This window comes from Strix uralensis, chromosome 8, assembly GCF_047716275.1.
Source record: "Strix uralensis isolate ZFMK-TIS-50842 chromosome 8, bStrUra1, whole genome shotgun sequence".
Lineage (NCBI taxonomy): Eukaryota > Metazoa > Chordata > Aves > Strigiformes > Strigidae > Strix > Strix uralensis.
Genome location: NC_133979.1, coordinates 19,597,983 through 19,624,525, shown reverse-complemented (window position 1 = coordinate 19,624,525; position 26,543 = coordinate 19,597,983). Strand labels below are relative to the sequence as shown.

The following is a 26,543-nucleotide window of genomic DNA, read 5'->3' as shown; positions in this document are numbered from 1 at the left end:
AAAAGCTCCATGACAAAAATTCAGCTGGTTTTACTAATTTTGCTGAGCCTGCAAGTACCATTTGCAAGGTGACTACAGCGGGCCCCCCAGTGACCCGCAGCCCCGTCTGGCCGGGCAGGCAGCGCGGGGGGGCTCCCTGCCGCCGCCCGGTCCCGAAGCGGGGTGGGGGGGGGGGGGGGGGGTGTCACCAAAGCGGGGGCCGCTCCTGCCCGCCACGGCCACGGGTGCCCCGGGCCGACACCCCCCGCCCTGCCGCAGGCCCCGCCCCTCCCGCCGGGCCCCGCCCCGCGCCGCGCGCTGTGCTGCGGCCGGTCCCCAGGGGGCGCTGCTGCCCAGGGGGCGCGGCCCGGTGAGGGCAACCGCCTCGTGAGGGGCGGTGCGCAAGCGCGCGCCGGGAGCGTGAGGCGGCGCTGGCGGGGCACGCGCCGCCCGGCCGGCGCGCTCCTTCCCGCGCTGGGCCCGCCCCGCCGCCCATTGTCCTGGTGCCATGTGACCGGGGACGGTTACAAAGCATCTCCCCCCCCGCCCGCCCCCCGCCGGTATTTGTGCTGAGTCACGGCGCGACGCTGCCCGGTGCCGCAGGGAACCCGGCTGCCGCCGCCGCCCCTGCCGCCGTCGCCGCCGCGCCAGGCTTCCCCATGGGGACGGACAGCGCCCGCGCCCTGCTGGAGCGGGCGGCCACGCTCACCCTGCAGACCGGCAACCTCCTCAACTGGGGCTGCCTGCGCAAGAAGTGCCCGGCCACCCCCAGCGAGGAGGTGAGTGCGGCGGGCGGGGGCTCGCCCTGAGGCGGGGGGCGGGCTGCGGCGGGCGCCTGCGCGGCGGGGGGCCGGGGTGGGCCGTGCCGCGGCCGGTGCGGCGGCTTGGAGGCGGGGGGGGCGCTGGGGACCCCTCCCCGCCGCCGGCGGGTGCGGGCACGGCCGAGGTACCAAAGCGCTGCCCGGAGCGGGGTTTGTTTTTCTGGCGCGCGGCGTGGTGCCCCTCAGGGAGGGGAAAGGGGTTCCCCTACTCGAACGGCCGCCTCCCTGCGCGCCCGCGGCCGTACCGCGCGCGTGCGGAAAGGCAACGCAGGCTGCTTTAGTTTTGGGGGGGGTTTTTGTTTGTTTAAACGTCTATTTCATGTGTTCCGTCCGGTTGGAAGTTCGGCCGGGCCGGTGCCCGGCGCGGCGGGGCTGCGAACCAGCGGCTCTGCGGCGCGGAGGGGGGGCTGCCGGAAAAGTGACAGCCGGAACCAGCCACACCAGCAGCAGCGCAGAGGGGTGATCGGTGCCGTCCCCCGCCGCCCTCGGAAGCGCTTTGCTGTGTTTGAGTCTTTCGGAAAAAAAAACAGACCGTGTTTCTGCTCTCGGGGAATGAAGAATTGAAACCCTTACAAGTTTAAGCACTGTCTGTAACGGCAAAGGAGATCGCTGATACCTCTTTAACAAGAGAAGAATAGGAATAGATGTGAGCTTGCATTACAAATGATGAAAATTCTCTTTTCTACACTGAAATTAATTTCTTGGTGGTGACAGGTCTCAGGAAAATTAGTCATTGCTCTCCTCTTTAAAGAGTATAGCTGTTATTCTTTGTTAAAAAGTTGAAAGAACTTTTTAATCACCGCTTTAAAACTGTTACCTCTATCAATGTGTGTCAACACTTAAAATAATCCTGATAAAATGTGTGGAGATCCTGTTGTGATAAACTTCAGAACCACTGTATTTGCTGTCTCGTCGTGGCACAGTAATCTGAAAACGGTCGTTTAGTAATCAGGACTATGGGTTTAGCTGGTTATTGCTATGTAGTGGCACTGTTGATAATCTAGAAGTTGATTGATTGCTTATTAGTCATGCACAAATGGTAAGAAAGGTGACTGGGAGAATGATGTAATGAGAAGGAAGAATTCATCATACTTTTTATTTAGCTGTCGTGTGGTAATGACCTTTTTATTTGACCTGGTTGCTTATTACAACATTCTGTGATCTGTGTGAAACAGAGCTAGATTCTGTAGCAAACAGCTGTATTGTAATGGGCACCATTGCGTGAGTAGTTTCTGGAAGGTTGTTAAATAAAGAGTGGTCAGTGTGCATAACTAATAAGGTATTTAAATTCATTTGTTTACAGGGAAATCTGCATTTAAACATAAGGCTGCCTGCTTTCCAGAGTTGCTGGAATTCCAGAAAGCAAATAATTGGCATTAATTATCAGAAATAAATTGACTTTTAACTGTTCTATTTGGTATAGTTTGTGTATAGTTCTCAGCGGCAGAATGTAAGCTAAAATTTTGCAAACTCTGCATCCTAATGTTAGGCATTTGGGGATGCCACTGTATGTGGAAGAGCTGGTCGAAGCAGTCAAATACAGTGCGCTTCTCACATGTGTTGAGGGCAGGGGAATGGTGTGCTTTGGAGACAGAGACTTGTGCATGCTAACTGCAGTAGAAATATAAAGTGTGACAGTTGCAAAGTAGCAATATATAGAATATACATATTTAGTACTGTCTTACTTTCCCTCAGCATGGAAAAGATAACATAAGTTGCATCAGAATAGGCTACAGAGCTCCAGCATTGTGGATAGCTATTTAGTAGGGGGGAGTCAATTCTTGCCTTTTGACTCAGGTTTTTTTCATGCCTTTTTAAATGACTAGGAAAGAATGTATAGAATTTGTGCTCACAAAGTATTATTACTATATTAAACTTTGTGATACCCCGTTGGGTGGGGGGGAGCTTCTAGTTTGTGCGTGGCATTATGAGCTCTCTGAATTGATGTTAGATGTCATGGGAAGTTGCTATTTAATGCTACAAAAAGTAGGTATCCACGTAGTTATAAAATATATTGTTAAAAGTTAGGTAAACCAGCAGTTTGTGCCAGTGCTCTTAACCTGTGGCAGTAGCGGTCTTGTCAGTGTGTTTAGCCTGTGGAGTAACAACTTCTGAGATGTATCAGAGGGAATCTAGAGCATTGGTACAGCTGAAGCACTGGTACAGTATGCAGTTAATTAGCTGGTTTAGACTTAATAGTTATGCCTTACTATGCTCAAGTAATTCCATCATCAAAATCCTAGTCAAGTTTATTTTGCATTTGTGGATGCAGGAAAAATGCAAGTGTGGGGTAGGGTCTGAAGGTTCCCCCTTCAGTAATGAAAGACCTAAAAGCATTGGTGGTTTGGCACAGTGGAATAGGTAGGCAGTAAATGAAAAGGGTCAGATGCATCTTGGAAAGAGAAGTATTTGTTATAATGAGTATTTAGTGATTGATTGTAGAATCTGATTTCCAATAATGTCACAGAAATTATCCAACTACATTGTAACTTGAGAATATCTATGCAAAAAAAAAAAAAAAACCCACCACCACTGCACACATTAGTTCTTGCTTGCTTAGCATTGTTCTTTGCTTTAAAGATGGCATCGGTCTGAGAAATAAATAAAGTACAGTACTTGTATTGCTGCTAAACCTTTGTGAAAGAGGTGAGGAAAATATGTAAGTTAACTAGTTTGAACAAGTTTCAGGTGGAAGCTATGAAGGAAGAATCTTCTGTGGTTGAAGGAATGCTTCATTAGTTCACCTGCTCAGTCTGTCCTAGATGCCTATGAATCATAGTATTTCTGTGCAGCTGTAACATGCCTACACTCCAGCATGAAAAAATATTTTCTAGGTGCGGGACTGCATTCAGAAAACGCTGACTGAATGGAGCTCAAAGATTGGACAAGACCTAAATCAGGTAGGAGGGGTGTTATGCATGTTATCCATGTTACGTGTGAAAATGGGGAAATATGTAGTTGGTTACCCCTTTTTAAAATATAAATTAATCTATTTCTGTAAAGGTATCTGCAGCTCCAGATATCTTAAAAGAGTATTTCTCAGGCCCCCCCCCCCCCTTTTTTTTAAATTATATTTAATGAGAATCGTATTCATGGCAAATAAGACAATTCTTAGCAAAATACAAGTCCTGGTCTGTCAGATTGCAAGTTAATTCTTGGGACAATCATGAAAAAAATAATCTGTGTATTTTAGAAGTTTGCTAGCATGCTTGTAAAAACTCAGTGGAAAATTATCTAAACTGAGATGATAAACTAGATAGCTGAAGATTATTGCATTTGGAGGGGAACTCTGAAGTGTAGCCTTGGCTGTCTCAAATATTTCTGAAGATGCAGAAGTGGCAATTTTTCCCTTGAGAGCTAAGGACTTACACATAATTCAGTCATGGGCATTTGACATCAAGATCTTGGTGTATTTGCCTGCTCCTCTTTCACTGTTGCTTCTGAAATTCAGCAACGCAGTAATAAGTTCCCACTACATCCATTAGTTGCTCTGTGAAATATTAGCATGTTTCATTTAAAAAAGCCAAAACCAAACAAAACCCCTAAAAACCTTTACTGGCTGTTTCTTTGGGTTTTGTTACCAGTTCTTGTGTAATAGCAGCATCAACTGCACACTGCTGCATTCCACACTGGAGTGTGGTGAGGCAGTTATTGTTGAATGATTTGTAGAAGCTCTAACAATTGCTCAAGAAGGGAATGTAAATAAATGTTTGTCTCTGTACGATGTAGTGATCCGTTTAAAGTTAATTATTTAGTGTAAGCTAGGTTTTACTGTCAAAACATGTTAACTGCATAATTCCAAATTTTTTCATGAATTATATTGCTTTACAGTAATTAAAAAAAGTGAACTTTTGTTTAAAATGCTGACTGTATGGAGTAACTTGAAGACATACTTGAGGATTTTTTTGGTAGAGCAGCAAAAATTACTGAAGAGCTCTTGGTTGGGGGCAGGGTGGGTGTGGGTGTGTATAATACAAAAACTCATGTAGGTAAAGAATTTAAAAAGTCACCTTGTGCTAGCTGACATGAAATGTCAGCTTAGTCTTAAATGAGGTCAGAGAGTGAAATCTCTGAAACTTTACTAATTCTTAGTTTCAAAATTATTGTTTTAAATCTGTATTTTACAGCATTTTCACTGTAGGCATTTCATAGACTTCATTGAAATTACAAAATACTTTTATGCAAAGATGCTCCCACCCAACATCCCTAATTCTGATAATGTTTTTTTCAGCTGGTCGTGAGGCTTTTTTTAAAGTAAGGCAGTTTGTATTGGCACAGTGATCTGTTCACATCAGAAAACCAGAACCCTACTAAATCTTATTCTAATAATTCTTATCAGTAATTTATTTTTTATATTAGGGACATATAGGGCCTTTCGTATAGCTTCATTTTCCTGACCTCCCCTCAGAGATCAAGAACCATTGGGTTACATTTGTTGTCATTGCATTTTTTATACTATTTTTATTTCTAACTGCTATAAGGTGCTTTTTATTATTTTTATTACTTAAAAACATTCTTCAGGAACTTGATGTCTCCTCTTGATGAGTTATGCTAAGTCTCATGTACTTACTACAGGAAATACTGGAGGTTCTAGAATGTACTGTAGCTCAAGCTATAGAAAAAATAAATCCTGAAGAAAGGGATGAATTGAAAGTATCAGGTAAGAATGTAGTAAAAAATCTGGTGGCATAAAAAGGTTTCATATGTAGTCATTAATAGGATATTCATATATGTAATTTTTTCCACCGTGTTTTGTAATTGCAAAGTCAAATGACATCAGTGCACACTGTTGTACTTTGGATAATCTAGAAGTTGGCTAAGACAGACTTGAATTTATATTTCAGGTTTTAAAGCAGTTTGGCATTTTGCTAGTTTAACTTATGTCCCCTCGAGACATTTTAAATGTGTTTTGTTTATATTTGACTTTTGTGAAGCAAAATATTACAGATAATACTGGAATTAAGAAATAGCATTGGAAGCACATTTATTTGCATAATTTTTCCAGGTTGAATATGATGAACTTGAAGGAGGCAGTCCAAAGTAACACTAGTACTTTTTGAGTCTCAGTAAGTTATGAAGAGGTCTGTTTGTACTATTACATTTGGGGGTTTTATACAGGTTGTTACAGTTATTGCTTAGTGTCTTGATGCTTAAGTCCTAGCTTTACAGCTGATTAGATCATCTAACTGGATGATTTCTTGTTCTGAGACTGCACAACCTTTGAAATTTAAGAGAACAATGTCTTTATTGGGCAGTCACCTTTCAGAAGGTTGTTTTTTCTCCAATTTTTGAAGTAATTGGTGTATATTCTAAGAACCCTTTACCCAAGAACTCCTAAGTAGTGCATACAGTAAAAGTAAATAGCTATATATTTAATAATAGCTGGCTTGTTTAGTTATTGATCCCAGTTTCTTTGAAAATAGCAAAACTTTTCATCGTTGGCTCGAACTCTTCATCAATCAGAGATGCAGTTGACCTGGGTAAGTGTGAAAGTCAAATTTCTGGTAGGGTTTCTTTTTTACTTCAGTATTTAGAAATAAAATCAGAACCTCTTCCGTCTAAGAGGTTGTCCTGGTTTCAGCTAGGATAGAGCTAATTTATCTTCTTAGTAGCTAGAACAGTGCTGTGTTTTGGATTCAGTGTGGGATTTGGTTTGGGAAGAATGTTGATAATACACTGATGTTTTCAGCTGTTGCTAAGAAATCGAGGAGTTTTCAACTTCCCATGTCCTGCTAGTGTGCAGATGTACAAAAAGCTGTGAGGGAGCAGAGCCAGAGCAGCGGACTCAAATTGGCCAATGGAATATTCCGTATCTCATAACATCATGCTCAGTATATAGAGGAGGGTTGGCTGGGAAGCAGGAGCTCTCGCTTCTGGGATTGTGGTTTTGGGATCTTGGCTTCTCTGGGATCACTAGCTGGGAATAGGCTGGGTATCGGTTGGCGGGTGGTGAGCAATTGCATTGTACATTACCCATTTGTATTTTCTGTTGTTATTATTTCCATTTTTACTTTATTTCAGTTATTAAACTGTACTTATCTCAACCTACAAATCTCCTTGCCTTTACCCCTCCAATTCATTCCCCCATTCCCTGGGCAGGGGAGGGTGAATGAGCAGTTGTGTGGTGTTTGGCTGCCGGCTGGGTTCAAACCACAACAGAGGTGTATTCAGTAACTGTCACAAGTATATCCTGTTTCCTGTTAAGAGACACTTAGGTAATCAAGTCTATTTACATGTTAGTTCAGTCAGTAAATGTACTAAATGTGGATAACTGTAACCTTGCGTCCATAATCTCAAATCTGTTTCCTTGCTGGAAGCAGGAGCAAGGTTTTATTCTTTCGCACAAAACCTGTTAAAAGGTGAATAGCATGTGATGTTTTAGTAACAGTGATACAATAGTTTTTACCAGTTGCTGTTAGTTGTCAGTTGTTTTTGACATGATGAACTTTGCTACTAACTGTGCAATATTTCAGAGGTTTAGGAAATAAAACAGTGCTGCAGGCAGCTGATGAAATAGTTGAGCCTTACTGAAAATACAACTGTACTGATACATAAGTTTTGTTAGCCTAACGTAGCAGTAATTGTGAGCAGCACTGAACTTTACCACTTTGGAAGGCTGTTGGGCATAAGGGCTTACCAAAGAACAAAGGGTCAGATATCATTCTTTTCTATTGATACCCCAGTTAATAGCCTCTTTACTGTAAGTTGTAGTACCCTTTCTTAAAAATACATTGATAGAATCCTCCTCCAGAAGAAAATAATTTATTTAGCTATTTAGTCTCACTCTTTTTGCTGTGCAGAAGGGGTGTCATGACTTGCATCTTTCCTAAAGCTCAGTGATTCTCCAAGACTTGCCACTTCTCTCTGGCAATTTAAATCTCCATATTCAGTGTGCTTTTAGTCTAACTCCTCACATATATCAAATAGTTTTCATAGTCTGTGTCCTGTACTTGAGTTGTAGTTCAGAGTGAAAGTTGCACATTTTGGAAGAAATAGTGATGGAATCAAGAACTGTATGTCACCACAGTCTTCTGAGAAAAATATAGTTCCAACACTGAAAAGAAAAAGAAAGCTTCATGTTTTGTTTGGTGGTGGGATTTTTGTTGGTGGTGTTTTTATCCCCAAGACTTACAGTTGAAACTTGGCCTTCAGCTATATGTTTGATTCTTTGCTAAAAACAGTGTTACTGTCCTTGACTGCTGATATACTCAGAGTTTCAAATGGTGAATGGGAAGCTAGCAGAGTGAAGCAGGAGGTGTGTGTTTTGCTGAATTTGAAGAGTCATGCTGCTTATGTCCATATTTCACAAAAGATTTTGCAGTGTCTCTGTTCTTTTTCCTCAGCATGTTCTGCCCTCGGAGTTGCTCAGTTAGACTCAGTCATTATTGCCCCACCTCCCATTGAAGATGGAACTAGCCTCTCCTTGGAGTATTTGCAACCTTATTGGCAAGAACTTGAAAATCTAGTTCAAAACAAAAAGATTGTTGCCATAGGTACCTCTGACCTAGATAAAACACTGTTAGAGCAGCTCTATCTGTGGGCACAGGTGAGCACAAACTTCTTACTTGTAGTATTTCTAGGACAGAGTAACTATTATTTTGCTGGCTGCCACATTGTTATAAACTCTTGTTATAATTGGGTGTATGTTAATTATCCCTATTACTTTCAGCATCTTATGGATGTTCACAATATTGTTCAAGGTGGGGGAGGATCAAAGTGTGACTGTCACTTGTTCAGTGTTCTTACAGGCCAGCAAAGGCTGGAAACCACAGGTCTGTTCAGTAGCAGGTTCTCTGAAGTACTGAAGGTTTGAGTTTTAAATGCTTTGATATTTAGGAAGGAGTATAAACAGTACTCTTAAACCTTCAGATTTATTCCTGTGACTCTGAAAACATAGCTTTTCACTTTAAACTGTTATAAATTGAGGGATTTCCCCTTGGAAAAATGCTGTTTGAATGCTAAGCTTAAATGTAAAGAGGAAAACAGGCTACGAATGAAGTGTCACAATATGTTGTTGTCCAGTGTGACTAATTGCCTCTTAACATTTGAGTGTTGGAGGTCTGTACTAGTATGTGCCCATGCTCGTGTAAGCTTGTGAATTTACTGTTTCCTTGATAGTTATTTGAAAGCTCTTCTTATGACATTTCTTTTGTGGTTTGTGAACATACTGTATCTGTGTAAGAGGTCAGTGGAACAATGTCTCTTTTAACTTGATCTGATTTAGGCACTTACCTGAAGGCATGGAAGACTGTAAATTATATATCTTTAACAAAAATTTATTTGGATTTTTTTATTTGAAGTCTTTTCAAAACTAATGCTCCTACAATGTTTTTACTAGAGGGGGGGGGGAAGTGCTGCTGTGTAGGGAGCACAGCACATGGGAAGCCAGAGTGTGTTAGTACTCATCTTGCTGTGGCAGCACGTGAAGTTAGATCCTATTCTTGTTTTAGGCTCTGTGCTGCAGGAAATTGCAGATGTTAGAGTTCCCTGTTCAGCAACATGCAGAATTAGCCTTGTTCAGACCTCAAAACAGTAGTCAAAGGCAAATTGTTCAAAGCAAAATTTGTGTTGTAATAGGGGGCTTGGGGAAAACAACTAAAATAAGTATGTTAACATTTTTTTTTCTTATAAAAGTATTCTGTTTCTTTCAGGTGAAACCAAATAGCAATCAGGTGAACCTAGCTTCCTGTTGTGTGATGCCACCTGATCTCACAGCATTTGCAAAACAGTTTGACATACAGCTGTTAACTCACAATGACCCAAAAGGTGAGGCTTTGCCAGATAAGTTAACAGGTGACTTCTAAATGCATTTATTCAGTATAAAATTGGGAATAATCTTTCTCTGAACTTCAAAGATCATTACATTTGAATCCTGAACAAAGGATTCTAAAAGTTTTTCCTCTAAAATATTTCTATTAAGTTCTTTTACTTCAAGAAAGGGGGGAAAAGGGCAGTCTTCCATCCTTGGGTAGTTTCTTGAAATTGTTTTAATCAGAGAATGAAGTAAATAGAACAAGCTACTGAGAAATTTGTACTACATATGTTCAAAAAATAGCTTATTTCCACAAAACATAGAATGAAATAACAGTTGTATTGCTGAAGGCCAGTAAATGACAAATGAAAGTTCACTTGCCCAGAACTTGTCTGTGAAATAGCTTGCATAGAAATGTTGACGGTCAGTTGATTTTTGCATAGTTTAGTAATACTAGACATGTAAAATTATTATGCTTTAAGAAGAATTCTTTCAAAGCAGTGACTTAAAATTACATTATTACAAAAAGAGTTGGTGTAAATTCTTTACTTGTTTTGTGCAGTGTTTCATTTACTAAATGATTGAAGGACTTGGAGCCTTTCCTTTAAACTCTAGAACTCTTAAGTTACCAGCTCCCTAGAATATTCTGGGATATTATATTTGTATCTCTCAAACATCATCTAATCTTCACTATAATGATGTCTTAAATATCTTGCTGGAATTGTAAGCGAGAAGTCTTAAACAATATTTAGTTCATTCCTTCCCTACATTCTTCCTTATGACCAGGTATTCATGACAATCATACTTTTCCTTCCTTCTCCTTTCTTTCTATTTCCCCCCCAAAGAAAAAAGTATATGAAACACTATTTATGAAGTACATGCTTTGTCATACCACTATTACAACTAATGAATTTCACCAGTGCTTGGGTATGTACCAGTACTGCTTTGGCAGCATACAAGATGAATTGCCATTCAATCCCACAATTTCCGTGTCCTGTGAAGTCCAAAGTGCAACTTGCAATTTAATAAATTCTATCGAGAGTCATGAAATGAAGGAGAAGAGGATTTGGATAGAAAACAAAGCACGTAGTGATTCCCTTACTCATTGTTTGTGAAGCTTAGCTTTTTTGTAATGGTCAACTGAAGAGTATTGAGACTGTCCTTTGGGAACACTCAAAGCGATTGTTCCCTTGACTGACTTTCCAGAGGAAACTAGGAGGATTTGTATGTGCCTTCCTTTTCTGCTTTGTGGCATTTAAGCTCATTTTTCTTAATGCTTTCTGGTCTTGTGGTTATGAGCCCTGTTATGGGACATGCTATAAATGTTGAGCTTCCAGTGACTGCAGAGGCAGCTGAGAATGCTCAGTGCTTTGCTGACTTCAGCTTTATGCTTTACTCACCTCTGGTTTGTCTAGCTAGCTTCTCAATTGCAACTTACTTTCTTTTCCTGCTAATGGCTCTGCTCATCAACTCCATTTGATATTGTAGAAATCTCAGTTAATTAGTTTTGTGTGAAATACTCAATGTTGTGGAAAAAAAAAAAAAACGTCCTGAAGATTTCTTCTGTAATATTCAGCTGCTTTTACTCTATGTGCATTCCAGAAGAGGGGATCTGTGGAGAATCTGGCACTGCTTAAGGTTTTTGACTGTAGGAAAAGGCTTCTCTTACTAAGTGTTGCTTTTTGCAGCTGTTTACATTACGTTATTTAAAGCATTAATATCCCTTTTTAACTTCAGAATTACTTTGTGAAGCAAGTTTCCAAGAAGTTCTTCAGGAAAGCATCCAGAACACGAAAGCACACGAGTGGATTCCTTTATGGCTTCTGCGGTATTCAGTCATTGTTAAAAGCAGAGGAATTATCAAGTCCAAAGGCTATATCATTCAAGCTAAAAGAAATGCCTCTTAAAATGCTTTTTTTTAATGGCTTACTGATTTAATTTCTTGGGGATGGGGGGAACATTGCTTTTTTTCATGGAAACACTTTTACAGCATTTGTAACAAAGACCAAAAGTTGTAATTATCCAGTGTGATATCAGCAGGAGTGTCTGCAGTGTTCTAACACTATTTTTCTTTCTTAACCTATTGACCAGTTCATTTAAAATATGAAATATTTTGGGTTTGTTTTTTAATTGAAATTATCTATAGAGAAACAGTAAAATATTTTTCTTTTTATGACCAGTTCACTGTAAAATTATCATTATATTTTAGCTGCCATTAGGTAGTATAGAGAAGCGTATATATTTTTATTTTTTAAAAAAATGAATTTCTCTTAAATAATAGTTACTTATCTGGTAGGTACATAGATTTTAAGCATTCAAGGACTAGTTTTTGTAGAAAATTGTCACCTTTTATGAAAAATTACCCAAAAAAATAAACTGGTATCTCATTACTTGATATGTATATATAGGCAAGTCAGCTGTTTAATTTGTGTGGATGGGAAAATTGGTTTATTTTTAATATAGCATAAAAGACTGCTGATTTAGAAAAAAAATGCATCTTCCAAATTACTTTCTGACTGTTACTTGAATTCCTTCTGGCTTCTTTGTGCCTCAGTATGCTTTGTGTAGTGTTTGCACAGGTGTGATGGCATCTTTACTCTTTGAAATAGAAAATGTATTCTTGTGTGAATGTTTAAAATAAGAATTGAAAACAAGTGATGAAAAAACATGTTAATCAAAAATTGAATTGTGCCTGTCTTCTCAGCTGCAGCTTGTTTTTTTGATACTTGTGAACTCCACAATCAGAATCCGCCAAGTCAGAACATATAGTAAATGTTGAAGCTGTTCATTATAGGATTGTGTGAAATGGATGATGACTTCGGGGTTGCCTAGGAAACTTTGTTGCTTGTGCCATTCAGAAATGATGCAAGCAGGGGTTAGCCTGAAGTTAGGCATATTTCTGTTTGGCAGTGGCTTAGCCCACTGGCTTTTAAATCCTAGGGGAATTGCTGCAGCTAAGGCAAGGTTTAATGAAGTCTTTCTATCAAAAAGACTTTTTCCTTGGCCTTTAAATGACAATAGATAGCAAAAGCTCAACTTGTAGTTCAGGAGGAGTTTGATATTGAGTGTCTAAAATGCTCATTTTCCTTTTGGTTTCAGGCAGGATCAGACTTCATACTAGTAGTACTCCTAACTTAGTTGTAGATGTTTTGAGATTTGGACTGTAAGGGAATTAATTTTCACCAACATCTTTCAAATTCTGTTATGTAGGCAACTAGTGGAATTTGAATCCCTGTAGGTAGTGTCTAGAGTATCAGCTTCCTATAATCGATTCCACTAGATTAAAAGATTAATCTTTTTCAAGATACCTTTTGAGTCCTCAAATACCTTTTCTGTAGGTGGCAAATACTGGGAAATTCTCCTGGAATTCTTCAGTTCTTTTAATAAATGAGATGGGAAACTGGAACTAGAAATGCGTCAATAAAAGTTTGAATTTTTTTCCTCTAATCAAAATGTAGTCTTTTTTTATTGTTTGGGTTGGTGTGTATGAGAGTTTAAAAATGACATGAGTTTTATTTTAAGCCTCCCTACTAGTTGTGAGGTGTGTCCTGATGATGATTAACTACTACCTGTAAATTCTGTTTGGCTGTTGACATTCAGTATTGCATTACTCAGTTTTACAAATTGAAATGCTACAAAACAGGAATTGTGCTAAAACAATGTATAGGCTGCTCTAATAGGATAATTATTTCCTTTCTGTAAACTATTAACAGTTTGCTTGCTGTAGAAAAGTACCCTTTCAGACACCATGATTTGAAGACAGGATAATTTATTTTTCTAGGGTCACTGATAGTGTAACATATTATCTTACTAATTTGTTCTGCATCAAAGTGGGAGAGATGGGATTTCCTTCCATGAGAAATTAGAAAGTTTGAATTAAAATTTGAAATTTTTATAGGCTTTTAATTTGTGCTCTGTATGAATTCTCATTATCTCAATAACAGTATTTTACACGGTCTTAAATGGTATTTTACACTTTGTCATAAAATGGTCTTGAGCGTCCTCCACTCGGGGATTTCATCACCTCAGACCCATCCGGCCTCTCCCCTCCCTCCGGCACGCGGGGCTCGGCTGTACCGGTGGCCCCGCTGCTCGCCCGCCGCCGGGGCCGGCACGCCGCTGCGCTTCCCGCTCCCTGGCTCCCGCAGCCGGGCTCCACCCGCCGCTGCCGGCCCGGTCCCGCCCAGCGGCGCCGGAAGGGCAGGCGGAAAGGGCGGGCCCGGCGCTGCTGGCAAGATGGTGGCCACCAGGCTGGCGGCGGCGCGGCGCAGCGAGCAGCAGGCGCGGGTCCGGGCCCGGGCGGGCAGCGGCAGCTCCTCCGGGCCCGAGCCCGCCGACTCGGTGGAGGTGAGGCGAGCCGGGAGCGGGGGACGCGCGCAGCCGGCCGCCAGCCGCCGCGGCGGGCGGCGGAGGCGCCGCGGCAGCCATCTTCACACACGCGAGGGCCCCGGTGTCCGCGGCGGGCGGGCGGTGGAGCCCGCTGGCTCCGCGGGGCTCGGGGGTGGCGGCTGTGTAGCGGGGGCAGGGGCAGCAGCCTGCCCGCCTGGGCCGGTGCGGTGCCCTTCCCTGCCGCCGCCGGGCCGCGGCGTGCTCCCAGGCCGGCCCTGCCGCCGCCTTCCCCTGCTCGGGCTTGCGGCCGTTGCGGGTTGTTAAACCATTTCATGTTGCGACTTAAAGGGTGCGGGTTGTTTGAGTTGGTCTTTTTTTTTTTTTTTTTTTTTCCCTTTACACTGTAGTTATTTTAGCATTTCTCTGTGGCTTTTCCACGAGACGTGCAAACGCCAGCGGTAATATCCTTTAGGTAGCATGATTTATGTTGATTCAACATGGTTCTTCATGGTTCTTCCAACATGTTTTGGAAAGATCCTGCTGTTGCAGAGTGTTTTTCTTTCCTAAATCTTGAATTGCCTTCCAGGTAACTTACAAGTATTGTTAAAAAAGCAGATTAGACCTAGTGTTGCAGTTGCTGTGAGGCCAGTCTGTTCCTAAAACTGCTAAAATTGGTTATGGAAACCATTTTGGGGCATGTTCTGCCAGTTGTTAGGCTTCAGTGTTTTTACAGTTAAGCAAATCTTTGAATGTTTCAGAACATCGCTTCTAGATTTGCTTCCCATGACAGCTTACCAGAATTTTTTAGAATTAGAATGTATTTGTTTATATTTCTTAATGTGTTTGTTTATATTTCGAAATGGATGTGTGTGTTGCTCCTGCCCTGACCAAAAGATAGGAGACAAACAAATAAGCAAGGGGTGGTTTGTTAACGCTTCTTCCAGGTAGGTGGGGCTACACAGAGATGTAATATGTTGTCAGCTTGAGCTGATTTGTTTAAAAAGATTGTGATTTGTATAGCATCCTTTTATGGGGTTATTTTATCTGTCAATAGCACACTTTTTTTTACTCCTTTTCTAGATGGCATCTGCTGAAGTTAGTACTCCTGTGTCTATGAGGATGACTAGAAGAAGAACTAAATTAATTTGTAAGCCAGAGGTAATTCAGGAATCTCAGTGTGAAGAGTTGGAACATGCAGAAACAAAGTCAGATGTCAGTGATAGCTTAGAAATGCAAATTGCTAGAAAGGAGAACACAACTGTTTGTTCAGCACAATCAGTTGCTGAACCACAAGCTGATGGGAATGTGTCAGAAACAGAGTCAAACTGCTCTGCTGTGTCTGGTCTTCAGACACCTTTGTTTGTAAGAGTAACAAGAAGACGACAGATTGTAGTTCCTTATCAACCAGATTCTCCTGACAAAAAAAGGCATGACAAGACAGCTTTTCTAAATAAGTTAGGTAGTATTCTGGATGAAGATGATGTCTCTGAAGCTGAGTCTTGTTCCTCTACTGTTTCTGGTGTCCAGATACCTAATGTTACCAGGACTACAAGAAGCAGGCAAAGCAAAAAGAAATTGCAGCCAGATACAGTTTGTGAAGTCCAGAGTGAAGATGTTTCTGATGCAGAGTCATGCTGCTTAAGTTATCCGATGAAATCATCAGTCACTGCCAAACGAATTACTAGGACCATGCAAATGAAATTACAGGCAGAAAATACTAAGCAGGCTGGGAAGGGAAATATAAGTGTTTCAGAAGATAAGAATTTAGTTGAGGACACTGTTAAATCTGAGCCAGTAATAATTTCTGATTCTGGACCTACTGCAGAACTTGTCTCTGACACAGAAGATGCTTCCTCTGTCACTGAGGATAGTAAAGAACTCAATTCAATTAAAAGCAAATGTTCTAAATTTGCCAATACAACCTGGAGTGGAGATGTGAAAGAAGAGGTTTTGAATGATGTGACACCCAGCAGTCTTACAAAAATGAAACTAAGTGACCCTGAATTGCCTGGAAAAAAAGCAATAAAAAATACACAGTCTGTTGTGGTAGATGATTCAGAGGGAGCATGTGGCCAAATAAAAGAAGAATACAGCAAAATACTTGCAAGGGTGGGGAAATTAGAGCATATGGCTGTTTCTTTGACTGATTGCATGAGTTCCAAACAATTTTTAGAATCCCAAGGGCAAATAACACCAAATGAAAGTGAAAAAATTCCGGAATGCAAAAGAGCAGATGCTGAGCCAGATGCAGAGCAGTCTTTCGCCCATGCTGATAAATTAAGAAAGGATGAGCAAGCTAGTGCAGGGAGCAGCCCACAAAAGGACACAACTGTTGCACAAAGAACTGATAGTGTTGGTAGATGCAGGGTGCTGGAAACCAGTGTGGACAGTGGTGGAGACCAAACAGGAGAATATGCTGAATCTGTATCCCACAGCAGTGAAAGATCAAGCAGTGGAAACAATTCTATTACATTGTTTCTGGACAAAGATGAAAGTGATGAATCTGAAAATAGTGATGTGGTGGACATAGGTACAGTTGAAGAGAATCTGTGTTATAAAGAGGCAGATGAGAGGACTCCTTCCCTCAGCAAATCTTTAGAAAACAGTTCACTGCCTGCTGAAGGGCTTTTTGTGATTGATACTGAGCCTGGCATGAGTTCCAGCCAGAAGTATTATCTAGATCAGGTAGACCAAGGTAGTGATGCTGAAAGTAAGCATGAAGGAAGTGAAAAAGGTGAAGAATCCTCAGATCTGGAAGAAGCTGAAGACGAGTTGATAGATGAAGATGAGAAAGATGAAGATGATGATTTGTTGAAAAGCAAGACTGACATGTAAGTATCTTTCTGGGAATAACTAAAGAATCTACATTTCATTCAAGCATATGCACAGGATATGTATATTAAGTGCTAAATGATGTGTAATAAATGAGGGAGTACTCTCATCACATAAGTCATATTGACATAGAAAGTGGGGCTGCACACATGATAAAATACAAATATAGTCCATAAATAGAAGGTGAAACATAAGAGTTTTAAAATCTTTAATAACATTATTCCTAGTACTGTTACACAGACAAGGACTTAAACATTCCAATGATGAATTCTAGCTGCTTCATGCTTTTTACTAAGAGTTGACAATATTTTTACCACCCATATGTTTCTGCTTTTGTGGGGTTTTTTTCTCTTTAGCTAGCAAGCTTCTTAGTGCATGGAAGGAGGATGCTGGTCATGCGTTCTTTTGGGAAGGTTAAGCAAATTAAGAATTCAGATTTATAGAAGATAGTAATTAAGATAAGAATACAGCATTAGAGTTAAAATGAAAGATTTGTGGAAGTGATTCTGCAGGTATTGTTCTTTAATAAACTCGTTTCATATAATGGCATGATTTTTTTTTTTTCCCCTTCATCTTCTGACACCTCTAAATTATGTATTTCTTCTAGATACTGAGATTTAAAATCATTAGAATCATAGAATGGTTTGGGTTGGAAGGCACCTTAAGATCACCCAGTTCCAGCCCCCTGCCACAGTCAGGGACACCTTCCACTAGCCCAGGTTGCTCATAGCCCCATCCAACCTGGCCTTGAACACTTCCAGGGAGGGGGCAGCCACAGCTTCTCTGGGGCAACCTGTGCCAGTGTCTCACCACCCTCACAGTAGAGAATTTTTTCCTAATATCTGATCTAAATCTACACCGTTTCAATTTAAAACCATTACCCCTCATCCTATCCCTACACTCCCTGATAAAAAGCCCCTCCCCATCTTTCCTGTAGCCCCTTTAAGAGCTGGAAGGCTGCTAGAAGGTCTCCCTGGAGCCTTCTCTTCTCCAGGATGAACACCCCCAACTCTCTCAGCCTGTCGTGACCGGGGAGGTGCTCCAGCCCCCTGAGCATCTGCGTGGCGTCCTCTGGACCCTCTCAAGCAGCTCCATGTCCTTCTTACGTTGGGGGCCCCAGAGCTGGACACAGGACTCCAGGTGGGGTCTCATGAAGGTGGAGCAGAGGGGGAGAATCCCCTCCCTTCACCTGCTGGCCCACTTCTCTTGATGCAGCCCAGGATGCAGTTGGGTTTCTGGGCTGTGAGTGCACATTGCTGGTTCATAGCCAGTTTTCCATCCACTAATACCCTCAAGTCCTTCTCCGCAGGGCTGCTCTCAATCCAGTCATCGCCCAGCCTGTATTGCAGAACAACCTAAGTGGGAAGAAGAAGAAAAATATTTCTGTGTTTATCTTTCTTAGAGGACAATAGAAGGTTTAGCTGTATGCTTGTTACAATATTCTAACCATTAACTTTTTCTCTTTTAGCTTACATCTTTCCAGCAGTATAGACCCTGGTTTGAATATCAAGAAACTTGGAGGTTTATATATTAGTTTTGATGCAAAAAACCAGAAGCCTAAGTCGAATGTAATTAAACAACTGAAGGAGAAAAAGAAGGATGAGGTAATGTGTTTGCAATTATGCAGTTAACTGTGACTGCAGTAACACAAAGATGTTAATTTAATAACAAGGCTTCCTTGTTTTTAAAGAAGTATCCTGTTTTATGGTTTGCTGAGAACTTCCATTCTTTTTGGCCAAAGTATAGATTTACGTTTGGTTTTAGTGGTAAGAATTTAAATATATGTGACACTTCAGAAACTGAAAAGCAGTGCAAATACCAGCATTGTCTTGTAAAATATAACAAAGTTGGTTGTTCCTACAGTTTTGCCTAATGGTACAGGAGCTGAAGGTCTGCTAACAAGATATTTAGTCCATAGTGAGAATGAATTTCAGTAAATAAAGGCCTATACTCTCCCTAAGAAGGAATTAGCAATTTTATTTCGAAAGCATGCTTTGAGATAAAGGGAATGTGTTATTTTCCTTAAGACTGTTCTCTTAGGCTCATCCATGATAGCCCTCTTTATTCTGGAGCATTTGCTATCTCACTTCTTCCAGAGCTAGCCAGTTGCTTTCTTTTGTTGGCCAGGGTTCTGTTTTAAAGATCCCCACTACTTTCATTGTGGATCAAAGAAGCTCAAGTATTGTATTATAATGCTTGCTTAGATTCTGCATGATTCCTTTAGTGAGTTCTGTAAATACGGTTAAGCAGTAAAGTTTGTATCAATGAGATGACTGTAATGTTAAAAAAATTCTTACAGCTCTTGCAGAAGAGTGTAATAACTCCAGATTTTGAGAAAAAGGAATGTGTCCCAGCCTTCAGGGAATCCCTTCACCAGCTCAAGAAACAACGCAGGGTAAGTGAAGAGCCGATAATGCCTCGAATAACAAAACAAGCTTTGGTGGAAAGCTCCATGCTGGGACTGTGGAGGTATACCCGCCTCACTGGGAGTGGAATGATGAACTGCAATTTAGTGTCCTCTTTGAGCCATCCTGTGGAAAGCCATCTTTTTAGTCACCAGGACAGTGAAGTGAATGGTAGTGTGCTCAGACAGTACAAATCTGTCATTAATACAGTGCTGATGACCTTCTTATTATAAGGGTCATAAAATACACTTGTTAAAGGCACAGAGTTATGTTCTAAATGATTTATCCATCTTTCGGAGGGGAGAGTTCCCTGCTCTACCCTGTCCTACTTGCTGAATGCAAATTTATTATTCTTGGTATTGCATCCTAGGCAGAGCGAGAGAAAACAACAGGTGACGGTTGGTTTGGTATGAAAGCCCCAGAAATCACAAGTGAACTGAAAAATGATCTTAAAGTTTTGAAGATGAGAGCTTCGTTGGACCCTAAGCATTTTTATAAGAAGAATGATAGAGATGGTCTACCCAAGTACTTCCAGGTAAGGAAGCAGCAGAAGGTAGCATGGTACTGCTGAGGTTTTGAACAGCTATTCTTATTCCCTGCCTATTTTGTAGGTAGCCTCTACGTTGATTTAATTTCATAGCTTAATTATTGAAGTATTCAGCAGTTCACAACTGCTTAATCCTACATTACACGTGTATATGCTGGGATTTTTCAGTTTCAGCTGATCTCATAGTGAACAAACATCTGATTTAGTCCATATTCTGAACCCTCAGTGGACTAGACTTTTCACTGCTTTTTTTAAAGTATTAGCCTTTTTTAGCAAGTGTGTAGAAAATAATTAGCATTTACTTTCTTACTAGCTAATACAGTTTGAATGATGACAGCTAGCTTTGTGATCAGCCAGAATTTCTGCTGCTGTAGCGCTCAGCTTTGAAGTAGTTTGCATAAAGAAAATAATTACTGCAGAAACTACAGAAATAGGCTTCCGCCTGTCTGAATGGTTGACATGCTTGAGGAAATTGTTTTCATTTCTCAAAATACTACCACTTCACTCTAAAGGTCTTGTATGTTTTGGAGTTTCTGGGCATAGAAAAACTTAGACGGAAGTGTTCTACATAATGAGATCTGTGCAGGTCTGTTTTCACTATGTGAAACATGCACTCCATGTATCTCCACTACTAACCTGAATCATCATAACTGGCTCACATGCTGGTTGGAAAAATGTGATACATTCCAGGATGAAGCCCTTGTATTAGAGCTGGATTAACTGCTTTGCAGCCATCTAGCAAAACCACCACAGTGGCAGAGACAGGAAAGAGTTAAGATGGTCATAAGGGTTTCCTTTCCATTGGGAAAATGTTTAAAAGTTAAGAACTGGATTATCTTTTATGAATACAAGCGTTGATGCAGCAGTCCAGTGTTGAAAACTGTGCAGTCTTAAAGCTCAGGCCCTGCTCTGTGCACTAAACAATAAGACAAAAAGTGACTCTGCATACGAAGTATTGCTTGATTATTTTGATATTTTGCAGTTTCTTAAGATACCATTCTGATCTTCTCTGCAGGTGTCTTTACTTACACGTGTTGCTGAGGATTTAAAAAAAAGTCAAAATAGTCAACATCTTGCTGTACAGTAAGAATGTTTTCATTTCTGTTTCCTAGGTTGGAACTGTGGTTGATTCTCCCATAGACTTTTACCATAGTCGAATCCCTAAGAAACAAAGGAAGAGAACAATTGTTGAAGAGCTGCTTGCAGATTCTGAGTTTAGAAGGTATTTAAAAATGTTTTTTGTAATTCTGATACCCTATGTAAGAGAGGAGTATTTTTAAGTATATAACTTTTTTTGTTGTTTTTATTCAGTTTATATGGGTTTTTTCGTACTTCAAAGAAAACATTTTAGTCTGTTCTAGCACTTGAACATCACTGACATTGAGAAGATCTAAGGGACAGGATAATTAGACTGGGATAGCATTTTTTTATCTTCACAAAAGGATTTTATCCGACTTGGGTCATTGCTATTGGCAGCCAGTCTTAAAATAATGTTACTGTTGAAGAGATACTATATCAGCCCTATTCTGGTTCACTTCTAAAATAAGTGTCTGCACAGGCTTATGCCAAAAACCAAGGGCTCTGAGTGATTTGTGCCTATGCATCCACTTTTTTTGTTGTTTAAAGACTGATTAATTTTTCTTGGCATAATTGATAGAAAAGTGCTGACTTAATTCTATGAAAGTTGATGTATTTCATTTTATAAACATGTCAGTCTGACACCTGTCATAGGAATCAAAATTGCACTGTAAGTCTTACTTGAAGAATATGATTGGATTAATATCTGACTAACCAACAATTTCTGGAGTAGGTGCCTTAGTTGATCCATTTTGATATTGGTTATTACATGATGTTAATCTGCACTTCTTTTTTCACATAATGACATGTTTTTTTGGAAGTAGTATATGATTTGGGATTATAAGATTAATGTTGTCAGGTTTATAAATTAATTATAAATGTTGGGAAGGCAAGTTAGTATAGCTATTTCTTAACTAGCTTTCTGGCTTGACCTGATTTATAAGGTGTTTATTAGAAGCTATTTTTAAAAATTAATGTCTTTGAAATTTCATCAGTTAATTTATGTTGTGGACAATTAAGGGCTTTAACCAGATACTTTAGCATTAGTACAGATATTTTTGTCAGGTTTCAGTGTTGCAATTAAACCTCAATACTGCTCAGTGTGTAGTGATCTGTTGTGGTAATTGGTACAGGTATGTAAGAATCTGCATTAGAGGAGCTAGCAACTCATATTCAGTAAATGTATTGTGTTCGTTGCTTAGTGTTAATCTCATCTCAGTTTTCAGTCTTGAGTAGAGTAAGGTTGATTATCCTGAGCTTGCTGAGAAGGCACCATAAAAATGGGTATCATTTGTCCATTGTATTGTCAAAATTGATAGTAACAATGTTTTAGCAAACTGTCTAAAACGTGATTGCATATGCAATGAAGAACCCCCTGGTTATGCCAAAATTAATGATTCTTCAATCAAATTTACTTCCAAAACAAATTTACCTACATTTGTCATTAATCCAAGTGTTGATTTCCCTTTACCTACACATAAGTGTAGAAAATTAAAGAAATCTGACTTGGAAAACATGAGAGAACTCAATTTGGCAAATTATGTATGTAGAGTACTTTCCATGTTATCTTTTCCTGAACTTTGGTTTACCATGCTTAAAAGTAAATTATCTATTTTGTTCAGATATAATAAAAAGAAGTATCAGGAGATCATGACTGAAAAAGCAGCTTTTGCAGCAGGGAAGAGGAAACGGAAGAAGAAGAAATTTCACAATTAAGACTTGAAGAAAATAACAAGCTGGAACAACTTATCTGTTATAAAACTTTTTACAGAATGCTTTTGTTGTGGTGTTTTTTTCTTTTTTAAGATTGCAGGTCATGTGCAAATTGAGGTTTAGGGCATTTCTTGCAGTGAGAATTTGGTAGGGAGCTTTATCAACTTATCAGGTATCTAAATTTAATTTATATTTTAAAAAAATTTATTTAAATTAATGTTTATGTAAAAAGATAATTATATGAAAGCATATTGTTAAATCTGAGCACAAAATCCAATTTCATGGTCTTTTCAGGCATCAATCTTCACATTAATGAATTAGTAAATTCAGTTTAAAGTTATGTGTGTAATTCATCTTGGCAGCCATTATGGCCAGAACAGATTTTTCCATGTCTTGTCAGAGGTGCTGCTGGCCAATTCTGTAATAGAAGGTATTGAGAAATAGTCTGGTTGTGAAGGGTTTATTTCAATACTGACCATAGTAGGATTGAGAATGTCCTGGACTTCAGCGTATACACATACAGATAGATGTAGATATGTTTATAAAATAATATAAATAATATATAATTTATAAATATAAAGAAATAATAAAGACTATTACATATGTTTAATGAATAAAATAATGTAAATATTGTTTATATATAAATTTTTAAAGTAATATGTAGCTTTTATTTTTACCATTTTATAACTGTCTAGTGATCTTCCTGAAAATAACTTGGCAGTGGGGTCTGTTATCTAGGGTATGGTGTGCAGCTTGTGGTCTGGTAGCTGACTTGGAATAGTTGTTCAGGTAAATGAATAGAGTGAGGTTTGGAAGGCCTCTGCTACCATTACAGAACCAGAGATGGCATCAGCTCAGTTCCCTTTTAGTATCGGTTCATAACCTTTTGTGATTGTCAGAACTATTGTGGTGTTTGGTTGTTTTTTAATGATCTGCTTATTATATTGCTCTTACAATTAGTGTAACCCCATTACTGCCCTTAGGTAGCACAAAAGACAGATAACAGAAGAAATAAAACTATGAGTACATTGTTTTAGGTAGATTGGGTGAGAAAGATTTAAGAGTGATTATCAGAGGACCAGTGGCGTTATCATATGAATGCTGAATTTTGTAGGTTGCAGATCTTAAACAAGAAGTATGCTCTTGACTAATGTTTAACCTTGGAATTTTCTACTATTGAGAATGGGAAGTGGTTGTTTTGTTAAGAATTAGCTATTCGTGCTGGAAATACTGAAAATGAAATGAGCATCATGGTATATATTGATCACCAACTGAAGCTTGAAAGAAATCTTCCCCAGATCCTGTGGGGTTTTTTGTATTCTTCTGAAGTTGACCATAATGTTTTGATTACCAGAGACAGGCAGGAATCTAGATTCCTTAAAAAGTCTTGACTGCCTGGAGATGAGTGGTATGCAAAGTAGAGTGAATTCATTGGGAAGTTATCAAACACATACAAGTAAAACCACCTGTCCCCAAGTCTCAGCTAACATGCAGATACTATTCTAATACAGTTATATATATGCTAATACCTTGATTCTCTGTAAATGGTGAAAAAAGCCAGTAAAACCAACTGTGGTGTCTTGTTCTCTAGATGAGACATGGAAACACAAAAAAATACTGAACACAGAAAAGAAAACAAGGCACCATAGTAGTTGTCATTCTGTTGCATCCTGGGATGTTGAGGTGCAACTTTGGAATGTGTAACTCTCACAGACCTTAAAAAAGAAACGCAAGCTTTGGTGTTACACAGCAAGCAACAGCTCTGTGTCTGTTCTCGGGCTGCTCAATAGCTATTTACAGAAGCTACTTTGTGTACAACATAGCTAGCGAGGGATTTGTTTAATGTTCTATATCCTTTCCCTTTGATTTTTCTGATGTCTTCTGTTTGCCACACACTGTGCCCAGCAAGTGCCCGTGTTCTTCTAGGTGACCAGGAGGTGAGGTACTGGACAGTGTTTGCCGGGCTGCAGGGTGGTACTGGTAGGTTGCGTTTGCTGGCTCGCCAGTCTGCTATTGCCTGAGCTTGTGCTTCAGCCTCTTAGTTAAGGCACTAGTTAAGTGTACCTTTTCTTAACCACCAATTTTCATAAAAGTATAGGCAGGCAGCATTTTGGAGTTCTCTACCTTTCAATTAAATTTGATTGTAATTGACATAAGGTTTATGTTGTTGGGGAGAGAATAAAAACAAAATGCACCATGTGATTGCCTAAATTTACCAGATTATCACATTTCTCTGAATACTCAACTACATCAAAAACATTTTTGTGAAACACTAGCATCGTTTGAGGAACTTTGCTATCAATTGCAAGTAATACTTTCTTCTAGTGGCTGTCAGAAATACTTGTGCTAATTTGTAATTCTGCCTTTAGTGTCATAAACCATTACTAACAAGGATTTTCCCCAAGATTAAAGGGCAGTAGGTACTGTGTTGGGTTTTCTTAGTATGTGCACCTCTTGCTGTTTTGGATGTCGGTGAAATGTTTTGTAAGGATGGTAATAATTCCTTTCTCCTGTTTCTTTATGCTCCCCTTGGTTTTGCCAGTGTTTCTTTTTCTTCTTGCCCTTGGGGCAGAGACTACCCAGTGGTTGTACAGCCCATCTCCTAGATGTCACAACCGAAAGACTATAAGGCTGACAGTGGCTGAGGTGTTGCTGGTGTGGTGCCACTAGTAGGCATGGTTAGTTTAGGAACAGAAGTAAAATACTTCTCACTTTCCTCTGTTGTGCTCATTGTTCATACTTCTTCATTTTTCCTTCTTTGGAGGTCTTTAATCTTCTCTCTGCAGTCAACTTAAGTCTCCTTAAAACTGAAGGTGCCTTCTTATCATTGCTGTTTTCCATATGATAAAACTATTTTTGATCTCTTAATTATTATAGTCCTGTCTTTATCCCAGGAGCCTACCTAGGTCTTGCTGCGATTTGGAATCCTGCCATAACGCAGGTTGGAAGGGACCATGATGAGAGCTTGCCCTGCCCAGCCTCCTGCTCAAAGCAGGGTTAGACCAGGTTGCTCAGGGCTTTATACAGTCGGGTCTTGAAAACCAACAAGAATGGAGACAGCAATTTTCTCATTTTCTTTTGGACTGTAGCTCTTAACCTGCTTTTTTAGAGTATTGATTATGTAAATACTGCTTGCAACATGCGAACATGTATATGTAAAAGCCTCTGCCTTCAATTTTTTTTCACTAGGAACTAAACAAATTTTATTAAGCTATCCTTAAATACAAAAAGTGAAAGGGAAATAGTATTTGGACTGAAATGCATTGCTGGAAGTGACTGAACAAGGAGGAACATTTTGTCTTCTGTCATATGATGTGGTTGCTTTTTACAAGGTTAACGTAGAGAGGTTTTGGTTTTGCCATTTATCTGCAAATTCTGAGAAAGTCTGATGTTTCTGTAAAGGGCTATATATATTTTGTAGCTAGATGGCATTCTTGAGTGGGTTACTGTGCTGTAAAAGTGATAGTTAATGTTCCTCATGGTGGGTTTCTTTTTCAGTTATGTGGACTTTTTCCTTTATTGCTTTTAAATAAAACATTATTACAGTTCGAAAAAGACCCTGTAGTCACACATGCAGGATTAAAAATAGTTTCTAAAAGAACCCCACAAATTGATTCATTAATAATGAATCAGATGAATTTACGCAATCTTGAGAAAAAACAAGGTTTGTTTAGTGCTGCTACTGTTTTACGTTTTACCAATTTTTTTGTTTTTAAAATGGCTCATCTTCTATTTAGAGATATGTGTAAGTTAGGAAGAAAAGATGGTGTTGATTCAAGTGTTAAAATGCTTCAGTTTTGTCTACTGCATTTTGTGGGCTTGTTGCGTTGCTTGACAATAACTTTAGCCAGAAGTGTATCGCGGGCATCCCTGAGGTGCCCCCAGGAAAGACAGTTTTTATTTTTCGAGGAAAATAATTTCCGAAGACTGTCCTAGAAGCGCAGCAGCACCAGCAGGCGGGTCTGTGGGCACTGACGGGTTTCCAGGGTTGCCGCTGCGGCGGGGCTTTGCTTCCGGGCGGCTGGTCAGGCGCGTGCTGCGGCCGCCACAGGGCCGCGCGCTGCCGCCCCCGCGGCCGGCTGCTGCCG

At 40.1% G+C, this 26,543-nt stretch overlaps 2 protein-coding genes across 2 annotated transcripts; both read left to right on the top strand.

Annotated features, from left to right (window-relative positions):
* The first annotated feature begins 509 nt into the window (after window positions 1-509).
* Window positions 510-13,458, top strand: GCLM (glutamate-cysteine ligase modifier subunit). Its single transcript, XM_074876540.1, has 7 exons — window positions 510-758; window positions 3,635-3,700; window positions 5,376-5,460; window positions 6,224-6,280; window positions 8,144-8,346; window positions 9,452-9,566; window positions 11,290-13,458. The coding sequence occupies exons 1-7, from the start codon at window positions 639-641 to the stop codon at window positions 11,457-11,459; spliced, it is 816 nt and encodes a 271-aa protein (XP_074732641.1). The 5' UTR covers window positions 510-638; the 3' UTR covers window positions 11,460-13,458.
* Window positions 13,459-13,524: 66 nt separating this feature from the next.
* DNTTIP2 (deoxynucleotidyltransferase terminal interacting protein 2) lies at window positions 13,525-22,515 on the top strand. Its single transcript, XM_074876539.1, has 7 exons — window positions 13,525-13,899; window positions 14,962-16,712; window positions 18,182-18,317; window positions 19,013-19,108; window positions 19,489-19,653; window positions 20,778-20,887; window positions 22,365-22,515. Exons 1-7 carry the CDS (start codon window positions 13,540-13,542, stop codon window positions 22,456-22,458), a joined length of 2,712 nt encoding a protein of 903 aa, XP_074732640.1. The 5' UTR covers window positions 13,525-13,539; the 3' UTR covers window positions 22,459-22,515.
* Window positions 22,516-26,543: the final 4,028 nt, after the last annotated feature.

Bases quoted from the DNA above. Each gene is read 5' to 3' on its own strand.
- DNTTIP2 (XM_074876539.1), top strand. From the start codon at position 13,540: ATGGTCTTGAGCGTCCTCCACTCGGGGATTTCATCACCTCAGACCCAT. The intron at 13,900-14,961 runs GTGAGGCGAGCC...CTCCTTTTCTAG, and splicing joins AGCCCGCCGACTCGGTGGAG to ATGGCATCTGCTGAAGTTAG. The intron at 16,713-18,181 runs GTAAGTATCTTT...TTTCTCTTTTAG, and splicing joins TTGAAAAGCAAGACTGACAT to CTTACATCTTTCCAGCAGTA.
- GCLM (XM_074876540.1), top strand. From the start codon at position 639: ATGGGGACGGACAGCGCCCGCGCCCTGCTGGAGCGGGCGGCCACGCTC. The intron at 3,701-5,375 runs GTAGGAGGGGTG...TACTTACTACAG, and splicing joins TTGGACAAGACCTAAATCAG to GAAATACTGGAGGTTCTAGA. The intron at 8,347-9,451 runs GTGAGCACAAAC...TGTTTCTTTCAG, and splicing joins AGCTCTATCTGTGGGCACAG to GTGAAACCAAATAGCAATCA.